At 54.0% G+C, this 17,851-nt stretch overlaps 7 protein-coding genes across 7 annotated transcripts; 4 read left to right on the forward strand and 3 right to left on the reverse strand.

The window, feature by feature from the left end:
* Positions 1–233: 233 nt before the first annotated feature.
* On the forward strand, positions 234–1,138 carry MRS44_003984 (uncharacterized protein; the record flags this gene model as incomplete). Its single annotated transcript, XM_065622000.1, has 2 exons — positions 234–442; positions 499–1,138. The coding sequence occupies 2 exons, from the start codon at positions 234–236 to the stop codon at positions 1,136–1,138; spliced, it is 849 nt and encodes a 282-aa protein (XP_065478072.1).
* Positions 1,139–2,782: 1,644 nt separating this feature from the next.
* MRS44_003985 (uncharacterized protein) lies at positions 2,783–7,018 on the reverse strand (the record flags this gene model as incomplete). The annotated part of the gene is made up of 6 exons (XM_046284423.2): positions 2,783–4,218; positions 4,276–4,759; positions 4,808–5,241; positions 5,312–5,974; positions 6,032–6,796; positions 6,850–7,018. 6 exons carry the CDS (start codon positions 7,016–7,018, stop codon positions 2,783–2,785), a joined length of 3,951 nt encoding a protein of 1,316 aa, XP_046124015.2.
* A 612-nt stretch (positions 7,019–7,630) lies between these two features.
* MRS44_003986 (uncharacterized protein) lies at positions 7,631–9,382 on the forward strand (the record flags this gene model as incomplete). The annotated part of the gene is made up of 1 exon (XM_065622001.1): positions 7,631–9,382. One exon carries the CDS (start codon positions 7,631–7,633, stop codon positions 9,380–9,382), a length of 1,752 nt encoding a protein of 583 aa, XP_065478073.1.
* A 96-nt stretch (positions 9,383–9,478) lies between these two features.
* Positions 9,479–10,843, reverse strand: MRS44_003987 (uncharacterized protein; the record flags this gene model as incomplete). Its single annotated transcript, XM_046277968.2, has 1 exon — positions 9,479–10,843. One exon carries the CDS (start codon positions 10,841–10,843, stop codon positions 9,479–9,481), a length of 1,365 nt encoding a protein of 454 aa, XP_046124017.1.
* Positions 10,844–11,581: 738 nt separating this feature from the next.
* Positions 11,582–13,412, forward strand: MRS44_003988 (uncharacterized protein; the record flags this gene model as incomplete). The annotated part of the gene is made up of 6 exons (XM_065622002.1): positions 11,582–11,791; positions 11,847–11,872; positions 11,931–12,040; positions 12,082–12,246; positions 12,309–12,506; positions 12,565–13,412. 6 exons carry the CDS (start codon positions 11,582–11,584, stop codon positions 13,410–13,412), a joined length of 1,557 nt encoding a protein of 518 aa, XP_065478074.1.
* Positions 13,413–14,246: 834 nt separating this feature from the next.
* Positions 14,247–15,272, forward strand: MRS44_003989 (uncharacterized protein; the record flags this gene model as incomplete). Its single annotated transcript, XM_065622003.1, has 2 exons — positions 14,247–14,801; positions 14,850–15,272. 2 exons carry the CDS (start codon positions 14,247–14,249, stop codon positions 15,270–15,272), a joined length of 978 nt encoding a protein of 325 aa, XP_065478075.1.
* A 450-nt stretch (positions 15,273–15,722) lies between these two features.
* On the reverse strand, positions 15,723–16,735 carry MRS44_003990 (uncharacterized protein; the record flags this gene model as incomplete). The annotated part of the gene is made up of 3 exons (XM_065622004.1): positions 15,723–16,065; positions 16,131–16,622; positions 16,677–16,735. The coding sequence occupies 3 exons, from the start codon at positions 16,733–16,735 to the stop codon at positions 15,723–15,725; spliced, it is 894 nt and encodes a 297-aa protein (XP_065478076.1).
* Positions 16,736–17,851: the final 1,116 nt, after the last annotated feature.

Below are 17,851 nucleotides of genomic sequence, written 5' to 3' on the forward strand. Positions count from 1 at the left end.
GCACGTCTATTTTTTGACAATGGTTTAGCGCGAATGTTGGCAAGTAGGTGTTAAGATCTTAGTAAGATGGCAAGGCGAAACCAGAGGAGCAGGCGGGGTTGCTTGGGTAGAAGACTTAAGCAAGGCGAGCGCCGAGGTCACAGGAAGCTGATAGCGAGATAGCGAGATAGCGATAGCGGATCTGGTGTGGGTATGGGTGTACGAATAAAGCGGGGGGTGAGGGGTTAGTCGCGATGCAGGCGAGTAACTTATCAGTGGTCTATTTCAGGCTTGGTGTCTTCTACGACGTTGTGATTCGATGCTCAAGGACACGGACGAGCTCACGCAAAAGCGACACGTATTCACGCGGCAACGGCATCTACCGTAAGGATGATATCCACATGGAAGATTCTTGGTTCAATGAGAGCGAAGTCGAATACGCAGCTGAGGAGGCCGTTGAGATGTGACTGAACCAAGCAGATGTGAGCAAGCTTCACATCGGCCAGTGGGTTGTCACAGGTGGCATCAGGGCCATCGCCGGGAACGCGGAAGTCATGAACAGCGTCGTCTCCTGGAGGGCCATCAACACAATCAACCCCAAGTCGGAAATGTATCCCTGTGTCTTTTGATAGATTACATCGGCGTGTTTGTCTCGGGTGAGACAGACTGGAATCTCTTGAGCGCCGAGGCCTACGCCATGGCCATTGGCCTAAACCTGTACACCATGAGCGAGAACTGCGGTGTCAACCCCGACAAGAGACCGCCGCTGCTTCCAAAGGAGAGCAAGAGCCAGAGGCACGCCAGTGGCAAGCAGCGTCCACAGCGGAACGGAATCATCTACGCGAACGGTACCGTCGACGACAACCCACCGGCCGACCTGCATCTGGGCTGCATCGAGACCTTGAAGAAGGGAACTGTATTCGACAATGGAACGATTCTGGAGAAGGACATGCCGAACCCCAACTGCAACGCCAAGGGGCCTCCCAAGATTTATACTCTGCCCTCGTTTGGCATTTCCGAGTCCACACTGAGCACTTCTGTGACTACGCTGGGCACTCCTGTGACTACACTGAGCGCTTCTGCGTCTGCGCTGAGGACAGCCGTGCGGATAGCGAGCACCACAAGCAGCGTGTTCGCCACACCTACCGGCCGTGCTTAGTCCAACACAATCAGCAGCGCAGTCGCCGGTGTGCTGACGGGGATGGGGCAAGGCAGAATAGTATAGTTTGAAGTCGGGCTAGTGGCAGTCGATGACGAGAAGAGAGGGAAGATATCGTTCATATGTTGTGATGGATTGCGTTTAAGCATATACGCGAAGCAAATAACGCAGAATAGGCAGTGATCGAGCAAATGAACACTACAATTGGCCCAGGGGGTATCAAAATCATTTCTTGCTGTTGATTATTGTGACACGTTTCTAAAAGAGGTCAATACGCTCGATAATACACCGCAGCATGAAGCCCGATGCCATAAAACACCGTAACCTGGAGCATCAAGCTCATCTTCTCGTACCCTATTAGAGATCTTCATTCTTTCTACGTCACCAGTTGTGCGGCACGCGCAATGCCATGATATGTTGGTTCACAAGACTTGAAACCGTCGTTTGCACGCCCCTCTGATCGTTCATCTCAGCCATGGGTTGTGCTGTTGGACTCGTTGGTCCTCGGCCGGACCTAACTGACCTGCCTAATCTTAACAGCCCCGCTCTGTTACTATCACACTCCATGCGGGCAGGGGTTTGAGTCGGGGAGTCCCCGGCGCCTCCACCCTGGACAGGGGCCCTTGTTGGGTGCAGAAGAGTAAAAAAGTTAGAGTGATCCAGGAGCCAAGCCCGCTTCTGGTGCCTTGCTAGATCAGGACCCCACGAGCGATCGTCCCTCATTATGTCTTCCAACACAGACACCAGTCTGTCTTCGTCCGAGACGTCGATGGCCACAGACACGGCGCCCCAGCGGCTGGACCTACTACAACATGGGTGAAGATCGAGCCGCGTGGGGCTCCACAGCCTTCTGCTGCAACAGGTCCGTCGCGACTCATCCGTAACACGTTCTTTGCTTGGGGAAAGCGAATATGCTGACCGAGATATCTACTTTAGTGGCTATACTCGCCTAAACGATGACGACTGGGACCTCGCTGCCTATGCAGACATCAGCACGCACCATTGTGGACGCTGGGTGCAGAACACCGATGAACAATCCACCACGAGCGAGGTGAAGGCAGCGTCCAGCGTGAGCATAATCCGAACTCTAATGTTACACGAGGCCTGGAGTATATCCTGGCATGTATCTGACACATCGACGCTGACGCCAAAGCTGCCTTCCCTGACGAGCAACATGGAGGTTCCAACCTGGACGCCTGGTCAGGATATTCCCGATGGTAAATTTGATGAAAGCTCGATTGATGATGGTCCATTGTCGGATAGTATGGGCAAGTTTTTACTGATTGGCCTGCCTATTATTGGTGTGTTTTTTATCTTATTAGGTGGTTGGATTTGTATGGTGCATTATAAAAGGCGGAAGAGGGCTGCTAGAAATTAACTAGTTGTTACGTACACTACTAGATATAACTTATGCCTCGCTTGCTTAGACAATGCCTAGCACTGTTTACTAATATCAACCTGGTAGGACTGGTTTATCCCTTAGGAAACACACGATCGTCACACTTGCAAGCTATTAGTACGGGCCGTTGCAAGCTTGATGTGAACCTCGGGCATTATAATCAGATTTGCTGGTCTTTGACAACAGGCTGCTATTGACAACCTCCCCAGAATTATAATACTATTTCTTTCTATAATTTCTATAAGTTAAAATCCATCAGCCGCCCAGTTAGCATGCTCGTTAACCCGAACAACCTTGCTATATCCATTGACTCCATTCGATGCCTTTTTCCCATTCACCTTATCACTAACAGGACCATAACCACCTCCCGAAGGGCTCTCAATAACCAACTGATCACCAGCCTTCATCCTCACCATGTTCCTCTGTCCAAGGTTCACCGCCCTAAACGATCCATCCTCGAGCTTGCGGTTCCAGGTATTCGATCCGAACGCGCCCGGGTCACCGCCGCGGAGACCATAAGGCCTCGTTGTCCTCCGCTCAGTGATGACGCTGAAGCTAAGCGGCGCCAGAGCCTCGTACACTCTCCGGGTTCCGTCTCCGCCGTTGAACGCGCCCTTGCCGCCACTTCCCTTTCGGATGCTAAACTCCCTCATGAGGACCGGGTACCGCTTCTCGACGAGCTCTGCGTCGGTTATGCGCGTGTTGGTCATGTGAGTGTGCACGGCACTCGCACCGTGCCAGGTCGGTCCAGCACCTGCGCCGCCGCAGATAGTCTCGCCAAAGGCATACCGGAAGCCTTTGGTGCGGCCAGCCTCGTCGAGGGACTCGCCGCCGAAGAAGCCGACGCAGTTCATGCACCCCTGAGAGGCAGCAGCGGCTTCGAACGCGTGAAGGATCGTGTCGCAGATGCGCTGCGAAGTGTGCGTGTTGCCGGCGCATACAGCCGCAGCTCCCGAAGGATTTAAGAAGCAGCCTTCGGGAATGACGATATCGATAGGTGTTAGGCATCCCTGATTCAGCGGGATATCAGCCCCAATCATAGTTCGAAGGCAGAAAATAACGCCAGAGTATGTGAGGGCCCTGGGCGCGTTCATATTTCCGTGGAGCTCGGGAGTGGTGCCGGTAAAGTCAAAGGTGGCGCTTCCATCCTCTCGGATCTGAACTTGGAGGCAGATCCGGGAACTGTTGTCCATGTAACCGACGGCACTGAGCTTGCCTCCGGGGTACTGCGTGCGGACCTTCTTAAGGAATCCCCGGATGGCAATCTCGGCGTTGGACTGGATGGCGTCCATGTAGAACTGCACCGTCTTCTGGCCGTACTGGTCCATCAGCCTGTTGAGGAGTTTGGCGCCCTTGTTGTTGGCTGCGGCAAAGGACTGGAGGTCAGTGATGTTATCACTCAAACGTTGCGTGCTGTTGCATCCAGGTCGGGTTCCTGGCTCGGCAAAAATCTTGGCGATGCCCTCATGATCGAACTGGCCGCCGCGGATCATGGTGAATGTGTGGATTGCAACACCCTCCTGCCACAGCTCCGTGGAGTTGGGCGGCATGGACGTCCCCTCGGAGCCGCCGATGTCAGTGTGGTGGCCACGAGAGGCAAGGAAGAAGAGGATCTCCTTGCCAGCCTGGTCGAACACCGGAGTGACGACGGTCAAGTCCGGCAGATGTGTTCCTCCGCTCACTCGAAACTGTTAGCCACGGCTCTAAGATTCTGAACAAAGAGGGCTCTTTCTCTTACCGGGATGGTTCGTTACAAAGACATCACCAGGCTGCATCTTGTCACCGACCTGCTCGATCTGACCCTTTACCGCATAGCTCATGCTACCCAGGAAGACGGGGACGTGAGGTGCGTTAGCAACCAAGTCACCGGTAGGGCCAAAGATGGCACAAGCAAAGTCTAGTCTCTCCTTGATATTGAGAGAGACAGATGTCTTCTGCAGCGAGCGACCCATCTGCTCAGCGATGCTCATGAATCGATGACCGAACACGGAGAGCTGGACTGGGTCGACGGTCAGGGCATCGGCCTTTGAGGGGTTCTGGGCCTCCACATCGATGATGATGTGACTCGAGAGAACTCGGGCTTTGCACTTGGGGGCTACCACAACAGTCGCCGTGTCATCGATTATCACCGCGGGTCCTGAGACCAGGTTGCCGGGGGACAGATCCTTGAGCAGCAGAACGCTGGCCTGGTGGAAGCCGCCGTGCTTGAAATACATGGGTCGCTGAGAAGTGTTAGATAGTGTCTCTAAAGGGAGGGGCGATACCCTTACCGTCTCGGCCGCGAGCTTGTCTGCGTTGATGGGAGTGAAGCTCTCGCCTTTCAGCTCTTTCTCAAGGGCCTCGTTATCCTTGGTGCTCTCGGTACTGACACCAATAGCCCGTACTCGGATGTCATCGACGAGCACCTCTCTGTCAGCCGGGAGAACAAAGGAGAATTCCCTCAGATGCTCGGCGATAAACTCCCTCTTCCAGTCTCCATCAGCGGGCTCCAGGATCATCAGGGTGGTGTCGCTGCCACGGTAACGGAGGTTGAGATAGACGTCGTGCCTGATGGCTGCCTGGTCAACACCTTGCTGAATGAGGGCGTCTGTGCCAAACTTTCGCAGATGCTCGTGGCGTGCACTAATCTTGGGCAGGCTTTCGGCTGTGAGGACCTCGTTGCATGGCTCCTGGGCTTCTTGGACGACCTCGGCAAGGGCCATGCCTAGGTGATGTTAGAATATCTCAGAAACGTCTGCGTGGCTTCTTGAATAATAAAAGAAAAGGAAACTAACCGTATGCCGACAGAAGACTAGAATACTTGTGCATCACAACCTTGGAAATCCCGAGGTTTTCTGCAATCTCACAGGCATGCTGACCTCCCGCTCCACCAAACACGGCAAGATTATGCGAGTCAATCTCGAAGCCTCGTGCTTCCGTCAGAGATCGGATCGGTCTGCACATGGTCTCGTTGGCGACCTCGATGAAGCCAACGGCGACCTCTTCAGGTGTCACATCTCGACCAGTGTCCTTTCGAATGTCATTGGCCAACTGCTCAAACTTCTGCCGCACGATATCCACGTCGAGGCCCTGGTTCTCATCGGGCCCAAAGATCTTGGGGAAGTACTCCGGCAGTAGACGCCCCAGGAGTAGGTTGGCGTCAGTGATGGTGAGGGGGCCTCCCTTTCGGTACGCTGCTGGGCCGGGATGGGCACCAGCACTCTCGGGCCCGACCCTAAAGAGGCCGTTCTCCCAGAAGAGGATGCTGCCGCCGCCGGCTGCGACTGTGTTTATGTCCAGCTGGGGGCTTTGGATAGTGACTCCGGCAGTAGTAGTTTCGAAGACGTGATCAAAGGTGCCTCCGAAGCGGCTCACGTCGGTAGAGGTTCCTCCCATGTCGAAGCCAACGACAGGTGTTTCGCCGTCGTAGGATGTACGAGCAAAGCCGACAAGACCACCTACCATAATAAATGAGCCTCAATGGTCTGCGATGTCAGGGGCACGGGGCAACTTACCTGCAGGTCCGCTGAGGATGCCCTTCATACCACTAAATGACTTGTAGTTGACCAGACCACCGTCGCTCTGCATAAACTCGCAGCGCAGCCCTTCAAGGTTACCGTCTTCAAAGCCGGCTGCGAAACCGGCAATGTACTTGTTGGTCTCCGGTGTGAGGTAGGCATCCGCAGAGGCCGTGCCGGCACGAGACACCATCTTGACCATGTTGGCGCCAACAGCAGACGACAGGGAGACGTGCTCAAAGCCCATCTCCTTTGCCAAGGCCTCGATTCTCCGTTCATGGTCGGGGAAGAGGAAGGAATGGGCCAGACACACGGCAACGGTGGTGTAGCCTTGATCCCGGAGGTTTTGGAGCGATGCCTTTGTCGTGTCCTCGTTGAGGCTCTCCAGGACCCGGATCAGCTCGCCGCCAACGCCCTCGACAACCTCGCCCTGGATGACTTTGCGGACGCCGTTGACGCGGTCAGCCTCCTCGTCGTAGTGCTCGAGAGTGACGCGCTCGTCGATCTCGACTACGGTGTCGTACAGCACGGCAGCCTTGCGGATGTCGAGGGCAAAGATGTTGGGACGTTGCTGGGAGCCAATCTCCAGGACATCTCTGTGGCCCTTTGTCACCAAGAAGGCGTGTCGACTTCCTTTACGCTCCAGAAGGGCATTTGTAGCAACCGTGGTGCCCATGCGGATTGCGCGGATAGGCTTCTTGGGAAGAGGCTCTGACTTGGGGATGTCTCTTCCAAGATAGTGGCAGAGCACTCGTCGAACGCCTGAGGGCGTGTTAGTGGGACCGGCAAGGCACAGCTGAACGCCGCTAACTGACCTTCTGTGGGAGCATCCTTGTAGTGATCCGGGTCTACAGAGAGAAGCTTGAAGACAAAGTCAGGCTTGCCCTCGACAGACGCCCAGACGTCGGTAAAGGTGCCGCCTCGGTCAATAGCGACCAGGATAGAGTCCTCAACTGACTCTGTGCTCGTACTGGCGTGTGGCATGATGAAGATTGGCTGGCTATCTGCCTAATCGAAGGAGATAGATGGAGAGGCAGGGGTAAGGATGGGATGATGGAGATTGAGATCATTGTCCATTGACTGGGGACAAGCCTGGTTTTAAACACAGATAACGAAACGAAATCTCATCGGAATATACACAGATAGATATGTAGCCTGCATCACAGTTCGAAACGACCTTCTCTCTTTCAATAACTCCCACAGAGTCCATCCACCCTAGACCTCTGACTCGTGAGACGGGGGGCCGCCCCGCTATTTCCCCGCGATGCCATCACTCCGAATCTCCGGCTCATATCTAGGCCGGGGCCAAGGGCTGGATAGCGCCTTGTGAATGGCTCGAGCTGATAAGCAAAAGGCGGGTCAGGTCGTTTCGACCTTCTCCCTTTCTCTTTCTTGCGCCCCCCGTTATCCGACACATGACTGAGCTGCCACTTAACGTCCTCATTCCATCACTCCACCTTTGAACCCCCCTAGATCTGCGCAATCTCGGCCGCAAAACATCATCACTCGAGCCCTTTCCCACCCTAGCTGTTTCTCGCTCGCCTCTTGTGATGCCCCGCCGGAGACAGAGCGAGCCCACGGAGAAGCGTGGGAGGAATGCCTGCTGGAAGTGCAAGGGTAGGCAATCATCCCCCCGGTCCCCCCAGTCGACCTAGGCTGACCCAGCGTGCCCTAGAGCGCCGCATCAAGTGCACCCTCGAGAGACCCGTCTGCAGCAACTGTGCTCGGTGGAAGCACGCGTGCCAGTACGGAGTAAAGCTGCTGTGGAGAGAAGAGGCCCTTGCCAGGGGCATCTGCTTTGGACGACAAGGTACCTCCCTTTCCCTCCCCCAGCCGTGGAACGCGCCCGGTGCTCACTGTGGTCCCGCAGGTGTCTATGGCCAGTCATCTAAGGTTCCGCTTTCTAGTCAACCTTTTGAATCAAAGAGCTTTATCGGAGACGTCTACTTTCTGCACACAACCACGACTGACTTTGAAGAGCCTCGGCGTCGGCCTCGAGCGAGTGCCGATGTCGGCAGGGCCGAAGGGTCACAGCACCTTGGCCCTCTGAGTGTAGACCAGGCCGAGGGCGAAGATGAAGTTGCAAGAGTAAGAGAAGACGAGACTGTCTACACCGCATTCAACAGCAATCATCATCCAGGGTTCGGCAGCCAGCTATCGTTATTCCCATCTGCCGAGACCTCTGCCGACCTGCGCCTCTTCGACTTCTTCGTCAGCTACATGTGTCCCGGCCTCAGCAACTCGACGAAAGAGAACCCGTACTGGGAGTTTGTAGTGCCCCTGTCCTTCACGTCGGAGCCTCTGTTCCACGCCCTCCTCAGCTGGGCCGCCACCGAGGCCGCCTTCACCAACCCTGCCGCCAAAGATGCCTACGGCGTGGCCTCGGTCAAGAACAAAGGCCGGGCCCTGAAAGGCCTGAGGATGGAGATCGAGGCTGCACAGGGCGACTGGTCGACGGCGTCGGGCCATTCAGCCTCGATCCTCACCACGATAATCATACTCTCATGCAACGACATTGCGATCCTGTGCTCGACTGTCTGGATGACTCATTTAAGAGCTGCCCGAGTCTTGTGCAGCATGGTCTGGCCACGCCAACCTAGTGTGTGCGAGCCAGACAAGTTTCGCCAGTTCTGCATCATGTGGTTCGTTTCCCACGACATCATGAGCCGCACGGCTTGGATTCAGGAGACCCTCTTCGACCCGGGCGAGTGGTTTGCCAGCGACGACGAAGCCGAGATCGATCCTATGATTGCCTGCTCTCGGGGCCTGATACAACAAGTCTCAGCCATTGGGACCTTGATAATGCATCTACGGCACTCTAGGAAGAGGGAGAAAGGACCGCTTGCAGTACACGATGGCCAAGAAGATGCAACAGACCCCTCCATCAAGTCACGGCGCGATTCCATTGAAGATGGCCTCAAGGGCCTGCATCAGCGGATCTCAACAGGGAACGACGCCAGTGAGTCCAACGACGTGCTGCTTCAAGTAGCCGAGGGCAAGAGACTATGCTCCCTCATCTACCTGTACGCGTGCATCGACAACGCCACGCCCACGTCACCCGTCATTCAAGCCCTGACACGACGGGTGATGGATCTCCTCGCTGATCTTCCACCCAAACCGTCGCTGACCTTTATCCTCTTCGTCGTGGGCACCCTGGGGGTATCTAACGAGGATGATCGGCGGCTTGTGCTGGACAAGTTTGACAGCCTGATCAAGGCGAGGTGGCTTGCATTTGTTGTGAGGGCGAGGGATGTGGTTATGGACGTGTGGCTTGATAGGGATTTGGGCAAGGCTGGGAGCTGGGAGGATCTGGTAGAGACAAAGAGTAAACTACTAAGCCTGGCATAGGATGGAAGAAGAATTGAAGCCACTTTTAATCCTTGTCGTTATGTCAATCTACCGACTTTTCTTATGGACGTCCCTTGGTTACTTCAATGGACCGCATTACAGCTTCGACTTGAGCTGATGGCCTCCAAGTTGCTCCATCCTGCACTCCCCTTCGCCAACCCAAGCTGGCACATCCTTTACATCCTGCAAATCTCCAAACCTCCAGCTGATGTCGTCTACCTTTCCCTCAAGACTCCCCTTCCACTTCCACCTCCCCATCTTCTGCTCCCCCTGCTCCAAGACCTCCCGCGCCCAGCGTCCAGCAATGGGCAGCATCTTGAACGCATGGCCACTATCGCCAGAAAATACCATCAGCGACCTGTCTTCGGTATCCGGGACATAGTCGATGATAAAGTTGGAGTCTGTCGTGTCGCCGCACCAGCAGATGAACTTTCGTTGCAGAGGCAATGAGGAGAACTGAGGTATCGTCGCAGCGATCAGCGCAGCAATCTTGTCCTCGTCCTCCTTAGGGATCTGCTCACCCGGGACGTAGGTGGCCGTGCTTTCATCTCGACGGCTGGTGGCTGGGAGACTTGCACGGCCGTGGTCCGAGACTTCGAAGTTGGTGAGGCCTGCTCTGTGGGCGCAAAGCTTCAGCAGCCCCGTCTCGGCATCCGGCTCGAAGAAGAAGCCGAGGTCGCGACAGTTGACGACGGGGATGCCAGCTAGACTCCTCGCCTGCTCGGGCGTGAGCTGAATATGAGCGACGGCCCATGCCTTGGCGGTGATCTGGGGCGTGATGGAGGGTATGAGACGGCCGACGTGAGCGCCCAGGGACACGATTGTGTGGGCAGCGAGGTGCTCACGGCCAGACTTTGTCTTGACGCCTTTGCATCGCTTCCCGTGAAAGAGCAATGACACCGCGTTTCCATCCTCCTCTCCGAGGACGAAGCGCACGCCGCGTTCCTTGCAGGTCGCGTAGATCTTGGCCATGGCCCTTCCGGCGCGGGCGTATCCCCCGTACTTGTTGAAGTAGCCGTGCCACCCCCCCATTGGTCCTGTCAATTGGGGTACAATAGATCGCACATCTTGCCCCGACTTGATCTGTTTCACAGTGCCGGAAGGGTATTCCGGGCGGCCTTTCAGCGTGAGAACAGCCTTGTTGACCGAGTTTTCTGACTTGCTCGGCCCGGTGGGTGAATTGACGACGACGAGGCCTCGCTCAGCGTAGAACGGCGCAAAGAATGGTGTTTTCCAGGCTGAGATAGCCTCTAGTGCAAGACTAGTGTAGAAGTCGTCTTCATACTCGGCGCGGATAGTCTTGTTGAGATCACACCCAGCCGAGTACGGCGAGGGTATATCGCTGCCCCTGTCAAGGACGGTGATGTTGCGGTAGCCATTGAGGGAGAGGTCAAGGGCTGCGGATAGACCAAAGGTGCCGGCCCCGACAATCAGGATAGATGCCTCTTTGAGTTCGGTCATGATTGGGAAACAGAGTTATCAGCCCTGTTGGCTGGCTGGTTAGGGGAAGATAACGTGAGAGGGACGCTAGCAGATATATTGCAAGATATTTTTGCAATAACGGTGATTACTTGGCAGTTGAGCGATATCGGCTACCCTTATAGATATCAGCTGATATTGAACTGACTTGCTGGGTGCAATCATTCTCTGCCTGATCAAATCTTTGACGGCCTCCATAATCTTGCTGTTGTTATCTTGGCGTGTGGAGTTTTTGAGAGATTGTACCGCTACCTTATCCCCACTACCGACCGAAATCAGCCAATAGTAGTGACTACCATCTTCCCCGCATCCAGGCTTGGCACGGCGCGATGGAGGGAAGGTCGAAACGACCTTGCATGTCGTTGGAGACCCTGGAATTGGCTTATCAGGGGAGGTTCACGGCTCGAGTCCCCGGGGAACCTTGATCGGATAGTCCAGCAGGGAGCTATCTCGTCTTACCCCGGAATGTCATGACTTCCCCTCACTGTGCTCCTCTAGTTCCAAGACTATGAATCCTTGACCCGAGGCGTTATCATGGGTTGCCCTTAGGCGCGTGCTAGTTATTCCCGATAATAACGTTGCCTTTCTTAGCCTCACACCAAAAGCATAAGAACCCTCCTGATACCCACCAAAACTTGCAACCTCCTACAACAAAACGTCCAGGTTCAATATCCATCTCTCCCATAACCATCATCACTACCTCTCACCACACCTGTAACCATGGGCGCCCCAGAGTCGGACGACAAGAAGCACGCCATCTCGGAGGCTCCGTCCATTCAACAAGCCGGGACGATTGAGGCTCAGAAGCTCGACAATCGCAAGGCTGACAAGGCGGCCGTCTACCTCAACAGCACTGAGCACTATGAGCCTCTCACTCCTGCCGAGGAGAAGAAGGTCATGCGCAAGATTGACTGGATCTTGCTGCCAATGGTATGGAAAGCTCTGACCTAGAGAAGAATGAATACTAACGGTTATGGCTCCTTAGCTCTTCCTCGTGGCCACTCTAGGAGCGTAAGAAGCGCCTTCACTAGTGAAATAGGATGCAATCATCTAACCCTGTTCTCCATAGCATTGACAAAGTTGCTCTCGGCACGGCTGCGCTCTACGGGCTCCGCGAGGACAACAACCTCATCGGTCAGCAGTACAGCTGGCTCGGCTCCATTCTCCCTCTGGGTGTTGGTCATCCTCTTCTCCAGATAGAGAATAAACCAAGCTGACAGGATCTACGCAGGCACTTGCCGGCATGTTCCCCTCGACATGGCTCATCCACCGCCTCCCGAGCGCCAAGTATCTCTCCGCCTGCTCCATGGGCTGGTCCGCGTGCGCCCTGCTTATGGTAGCATGCCACAACTTTGCAGGGCTCGCCGCTCTCCGGTTCTTGATGGGTAAGTCATCAAGGAAGCGCCTTTTGGGAGGCTTGTGTCTGACTAGAATGGCAACAAAACAGGTGCCTTCGAAGCCATTATCGTCCCCGGCATCTCCCTGATGCTTGCTGGCTTCTACCTCAAGGAGGAGCAGCCCCCTAGAAACGCCCTTGTGTTTGCTGCTGCCAGTTCTGTCATCAACGGCTTCCTCTCCTGGGCTGTTGGTCACATTCCTGAGAGTGCGCCGCTCGCCATCTGGCAATATCTGTTTATCCTGACCGGTAAGTCATAGCTGGGCTCCTCCCAAAAGATATAACACACTCATCAAGCTTGGTTTAGGCTCTGTCTCCATGATTTGGTCAATCATCGCATTTATCTGGCTCCCCGGAACCCCAATGGACGCCTTTTTCCTCAACGATCGGGAGAAGCACCACGTCGTGAACCGCCTGGCTGCCAACAAGACTGGTATTTCCAACAACGTCTGGAAATGGCCCCAGGTCAAAGAGGCAGTCATCGACCCCAAGACCTGGCTTCTCTTCTTCTTCAACATCGCCATCAACATCCCAAACGGCGGCCTCGTCACATTTGGCGGGCTGATCATCCAGGGCCTTGGCTACTCTGGCGTTGACGCATCGCTCCTCACCATGCCGACCGGTGTCATGTCCACCATCGCCTCCTTTACCTTCTCGCTCTTGTCTGCCAAGTGGAAGAACCGTCGCTGCCTGGTCACAATTCTGGCCTGTCTCGTCCCTATCGTGGGCACGGCCGTCGTCTTCGCCCTCCCCCGAAGCAACCTTGCAGGGCAGATGGTTGGTCTGTATCTCCTGTACACCTACTTTGGTCCTTATGTCGTCGGCATCGGCCTGGCCCAGGCTAATACCGCCGGTCACACCAAGAAGTCGGTCGTATTCGCCATCCTGTACATCGGATACGCCGTCGGCAACCTGATCGGCCCCCAGACGTTCCGCGCCAACCAGGCTCCGGAATATGTCGGCGGCACCATCTCCATGATCGTCTGCTACGGCGTCTGCATGGCCATCATGGCGGCGTACTGGGCCATTGCCGCGTGGCAGAACAAGAAGAATGCTGAAAACCTGGCTGCTGCTGGTGATCGGGACGAGGATGTGATGGAGTCATTCTTGGATGAGACCGATTTTGAGCAGAAGACGTTCATTTACACTACCTAGTTGTTGCAGTAAAAAGAGGTGTCTGGGTCAGGCGATTGCTGTGCGGGCGCTGGTTGATATAAACACGGCAACCACTGTCTTGCCTAGACAAGAGAGCGAAGGTTGCGATAAGTTGATAGCAATATTAAGAAGCATGCACGTTGCCAGGAACGGTGGTGTCTATGCACATTGGGGGCCCTTTTATACTTGCCCTACAATTTTCAGTGGCGTTGCTTCCCTTGATGCTCCCTCCCCACTGACGTCGACCACTTCCTCTTGCTATCCTAGATGTCAAAAATATAGTGCGATAACTATGTAAACAATACTTACGACTTGATATAGTGCAATGACGGGGTCTCAGTATCCCAAGCGAAGAGAGGGCTTGCAACGCTACTCTACGGTACCAAGACATAAATCAAGTGTAATTGGGTCTTATAAGTCCATATTAAAATGCATACCGCTTTTCTTTAGCTGTTCCATTCTGGTATTTACTTGAGTACCTCTCGATGGCCCAGTATTTATCTTACTGACACTGCCAATACAGACGATCAGCCTGGAGACCAGAGTTCCCTTGATCCACATCCAGAGATGCTAGGGCGGAGCTCAGACTACACTCTTAACCCCTCTTCTTAATCAGGTCTAGATACTCTCAGAGGCCAATACCCCACCCTGCATTGACCAGAGCTAGTGAGAGCCCCAGCGGACAAAATCATGCACCTCGCCTGGACCTTCTCCTGTCGAGATCCCAAGTGGGCCCGCCGAACACCACCTCATATATAAACACGAAGAGCCCCTAACTCTACCGCAATATTTCCCCCATCCCTTCCAACTTGCTCCGTTGCAGATTCTCCCGCCATGACATACCTAGAAAACACGACGCAAGTGCACCAATCGACCAGTCCTCTATGTCGACTAACAGCAAACAGGAAGAAATATGTTCTCAACACCGGGGACTCGATGCCCGCCCTGGGTCTTGGTACATGGCAGTCCAAGCCGGGCGAGGTAGAACTCGCCGTGCAATGGGCCCTCGAGTGCGGCTACCGTCATATCGACACGGCATTTGCGTACGGCAATGAGAAGGAAGTAGGCGCAGGCATCAGGGCATCCGGGGTCCCTCGAGAGCAAATCTGGCTCACCACGAAGCTGGATAATGATTGCCACCACCGTGTTTCTGAGGCAATCAACACGAGCCTTGAAAACTTGGGCACTGACTATGTTGATCTGTATTTGATGCACTGGCCGGTTGCTCTCGATCCCGACAACCATGGGCAGGTCCTCAAAGACTGGGATTTTGTGGATACCTGGCGTGATATGCAGAAGCTCGTCGGTACCGGCAAGGTTCGCAACATTGGTGTCAGCAACTTTGGTATAAGGAACCTGGACAAGCTACTGTCAGCGGAGAGCTGCAAGGTAATCTACATAGACGATTCTACCTAGAACAGGCTCTAACGTTTGCAGATAACCCCGGCAGTAAATCAGGTCGAACTCCATCCTTTCAACCCTTCCTCCAGGCTCGTCAAGTACAACGAGTCCAAGGGGATTCACACAACAGCATACTCCCCGCTCGGCAGCACTAACTCGCCAATATATTCCAACGAGACCGTCATCGCAATCGCGAAGACCCACGGCCGCACTGCGCAGCAGATCTTGTTGATGTGGGGCTTGCAGAGGGGAACAAGTGTGCTGCCAAAGTCGGTCGCCAAGGGGCGCATCGAGGCCAATTTTGGGCTCAGAGGCTGGCAGCTTACGGATCGAGAGATGGCCAGCCTCTCGGATATTCCTGATCGTTTCAAGGTTGCTGACGATTCGTGGCTGCCTGTGAGAGTCTTCTTTGGGGATGACGAGGAGGTTGATGCTGCCAGGCCTGTCTCGATGCTGTAGAGGGCCTTTTATGAGTAAGAGTTCGGCTTAGCGGATAAGCGCCTTGCTTGGAGATATAGATTTCTTTATTCGTATCAGGGATCATTGCATTTACGAGCCCATGTGAGAAAATAGAGGGTATGCTCCTCACCGCTACTTACCACCATATATAAACTACGTAGATATTCCCCTTCTAATCCTCTCCCTACCAAGCAAGGTGCTAATAGCTATTTATTAGAGATCTTATTAAGTTTAATAGAGATAAGTTTTGAGTTATGTAATAAAGTAATATATACGTAAGCACGAATAGTAGCAAGTCTAATAGCATGGCGGTAATAGAATTAAATTAAAGTAGATGTTACATGACTACTGCGTTCAAGTTTATAACACCCAAAGCGTAATTAACCCTTGCTGGAGACAAAGTAAAATTTTACCTGGCCCTCTAAACTTCCGCCAACATAGTTATCACCCTTAGCCGTCGAGGAACTGTTGAAGGGCCTGGGCGTACTGCTTGGGAAACTGGAACAAGTGTCCGTGACCAGAGTCAGGGTAGACGTGCAGAGTGCCGTTGGACAACTCCTGTTGCAGGATAAAGCTGTTGATGGTGGGCGCCATGATGTCGTTCTTGCCGTTGGTGACCAGAACAGGAACCTTGATATCCTTGAGCTTGCCGAAGTTGCTGGGATCGGCGGTGAAGTCAGAGATCGCCTTCAGCTGTGCCGTCACGCCGGGCTCCAAGACAGATCCACTGAGCTTCTCCCCCTTGACGCGGCGATCGGTCCTTCGCTTGAACCAGTCCCGTCCAGCGGCAAGGCTGGTTTCGGTGGTTTCGAAAATAGTGTCAACATGGCCTTTTCTGTGGGCTCACCCTCCTCAGACGCAATTGTGAAAACCTCGGGTGGCCCAGCGGTAATGTTGGGGCCGATTCCAGGCTGTGTGCCGGAGAAAACTGCCTTCTCCACGAGGTCGGGATATGTCCAGGAGACGTATTGAGCCACGCCGCCTCCGAGAGAGAACCCGAACGCGACAACTTTGTCAAGGTCTAAAGCATTGACGAGGGCCACGGCGTTGTTACCCATCTGCTCCACGGAGCTTGGAACCTCGCCTTCGCTGTGGCCGACGCCGATATCATCGAACAGGATCACCTCTCGGTACTGGGCGATGTAGTTGAACAGCAAAGGATCGGTGACATCCATGGCGGCCCGCAGATGGTTGAAGTATAGGACAGGGTTGCCGCCACGCTTGCCGAATCGTCTATAGGCGAGTTTGGTACCGTTCAGGCTGACGAATTCGGTCCGAGCATTCTGTGCCAACGGCGCCGGCGGGTCAACGAGTGAAGTCAGGGAAGTCAAGTGCTTGTCATATTGCGTGCTAGGGTAACTTGTTAGCAAATTGAAATCGACGCTACACAGGTGCAAGCCCTACTTCAGCTTTGCCATGGCGGAAGCCACAAGGGCTGAGAGAACAGCGGCGTGAATTCTCATGTTGGTTAGTCTTGTAAAGAGTAAGATGTACAATGTTAAAGTCGATTGTTGTTGAGAGTGATGAAGCATATCATACCAGGCGTCCAAGGCGTGTTTAAATAGACGTGTTCGGCCGAACCAGCCGCTGCCTGACAGGTTTCGGATACTATACAGCACCACCGGTATGATTTCATGAATAGTTGCGGGACGATCGGCCCCACGATGCCCACCGCCGTTGTCTTCTACAAAGTCAAACACCTGTCCTGTAGCAATGCTATGATTGGAGGGTTATTTCTTAACGTGGCAGCTGGCTCGGGGAGCGCCAAGAGCCGCTCTCGAGTCGGTACACCCGGAGCCGGGGTCGGGTTCTTCTAGAATGCCCGACTGGCTAACTATTCTAAGGAAAGCCATTTAGAGTTTTAGACAAGCACACTTAGTATGGGTATCGTGCACGTTCTGACAGGGGTCAGATGGCCACACATCGGCTCCGAACGTATGAGATTGACAGACTGATTAGTGATCCTGTTAACTTCTCGCCGAGATTAAGTCATGTCGGTCCTCACGCACTTCTACTATTAATTATATTATTATAGCAGTGAGTGTTTGCTAATTGCCGCGTTGCGGAGTTGCGGAGCCCTTTCATCGATCATTAATACAAAATCCATCATCCAAGATGATTAATCGAATCAACCCTGTTCTGAGACATAGCCTCCTCTACCCATTACCTAAATCCTCCGTCTGATCTTGCAGGCCAAAGGCAGGGACTGAGACGAGAGCGATAGCTTCAAGTTCTGATTCCTGTCAGACAATTTTGCCTGATATTTTCTGTTTCTCACTTCTCAGTCTATATAAACCATCATGGCAGCACCTGCAGACGTTCCTCAGCAGCTCGTCGCTTTGATAATACGCCAGACGTATCCACATTGACGGAGAGGCCATCATGGTAAACAAGACAATGGCAGCGTGATTAATCCGCTGCATGTTGAGCTCGCTGCGAGCAGGACAGGCAATACTAGGAATGAGAGTGCATCCCTGGCTTGATGGCTCATGATATAGCAATATGGGGTACACTCCATAGTCTCTCGCCACACGGCCCTGGGTATCAACTAAAGCATTCTCATTTTTCTCCTGTACTGG

This window comes from Fusarium solani (genome assembly GCF_023522795.1).
Source record: "Fusarium solani strain SB1 chromosome Unknown bctg00000002, whole genome shotgun sequence".
Taxonomy (NCBI): Eukaryota; Fungi; Ascomycota; class Sordariomycetes; order Hypocreales; family Nectriaceae; genus Fusarium; species Fusarium solani.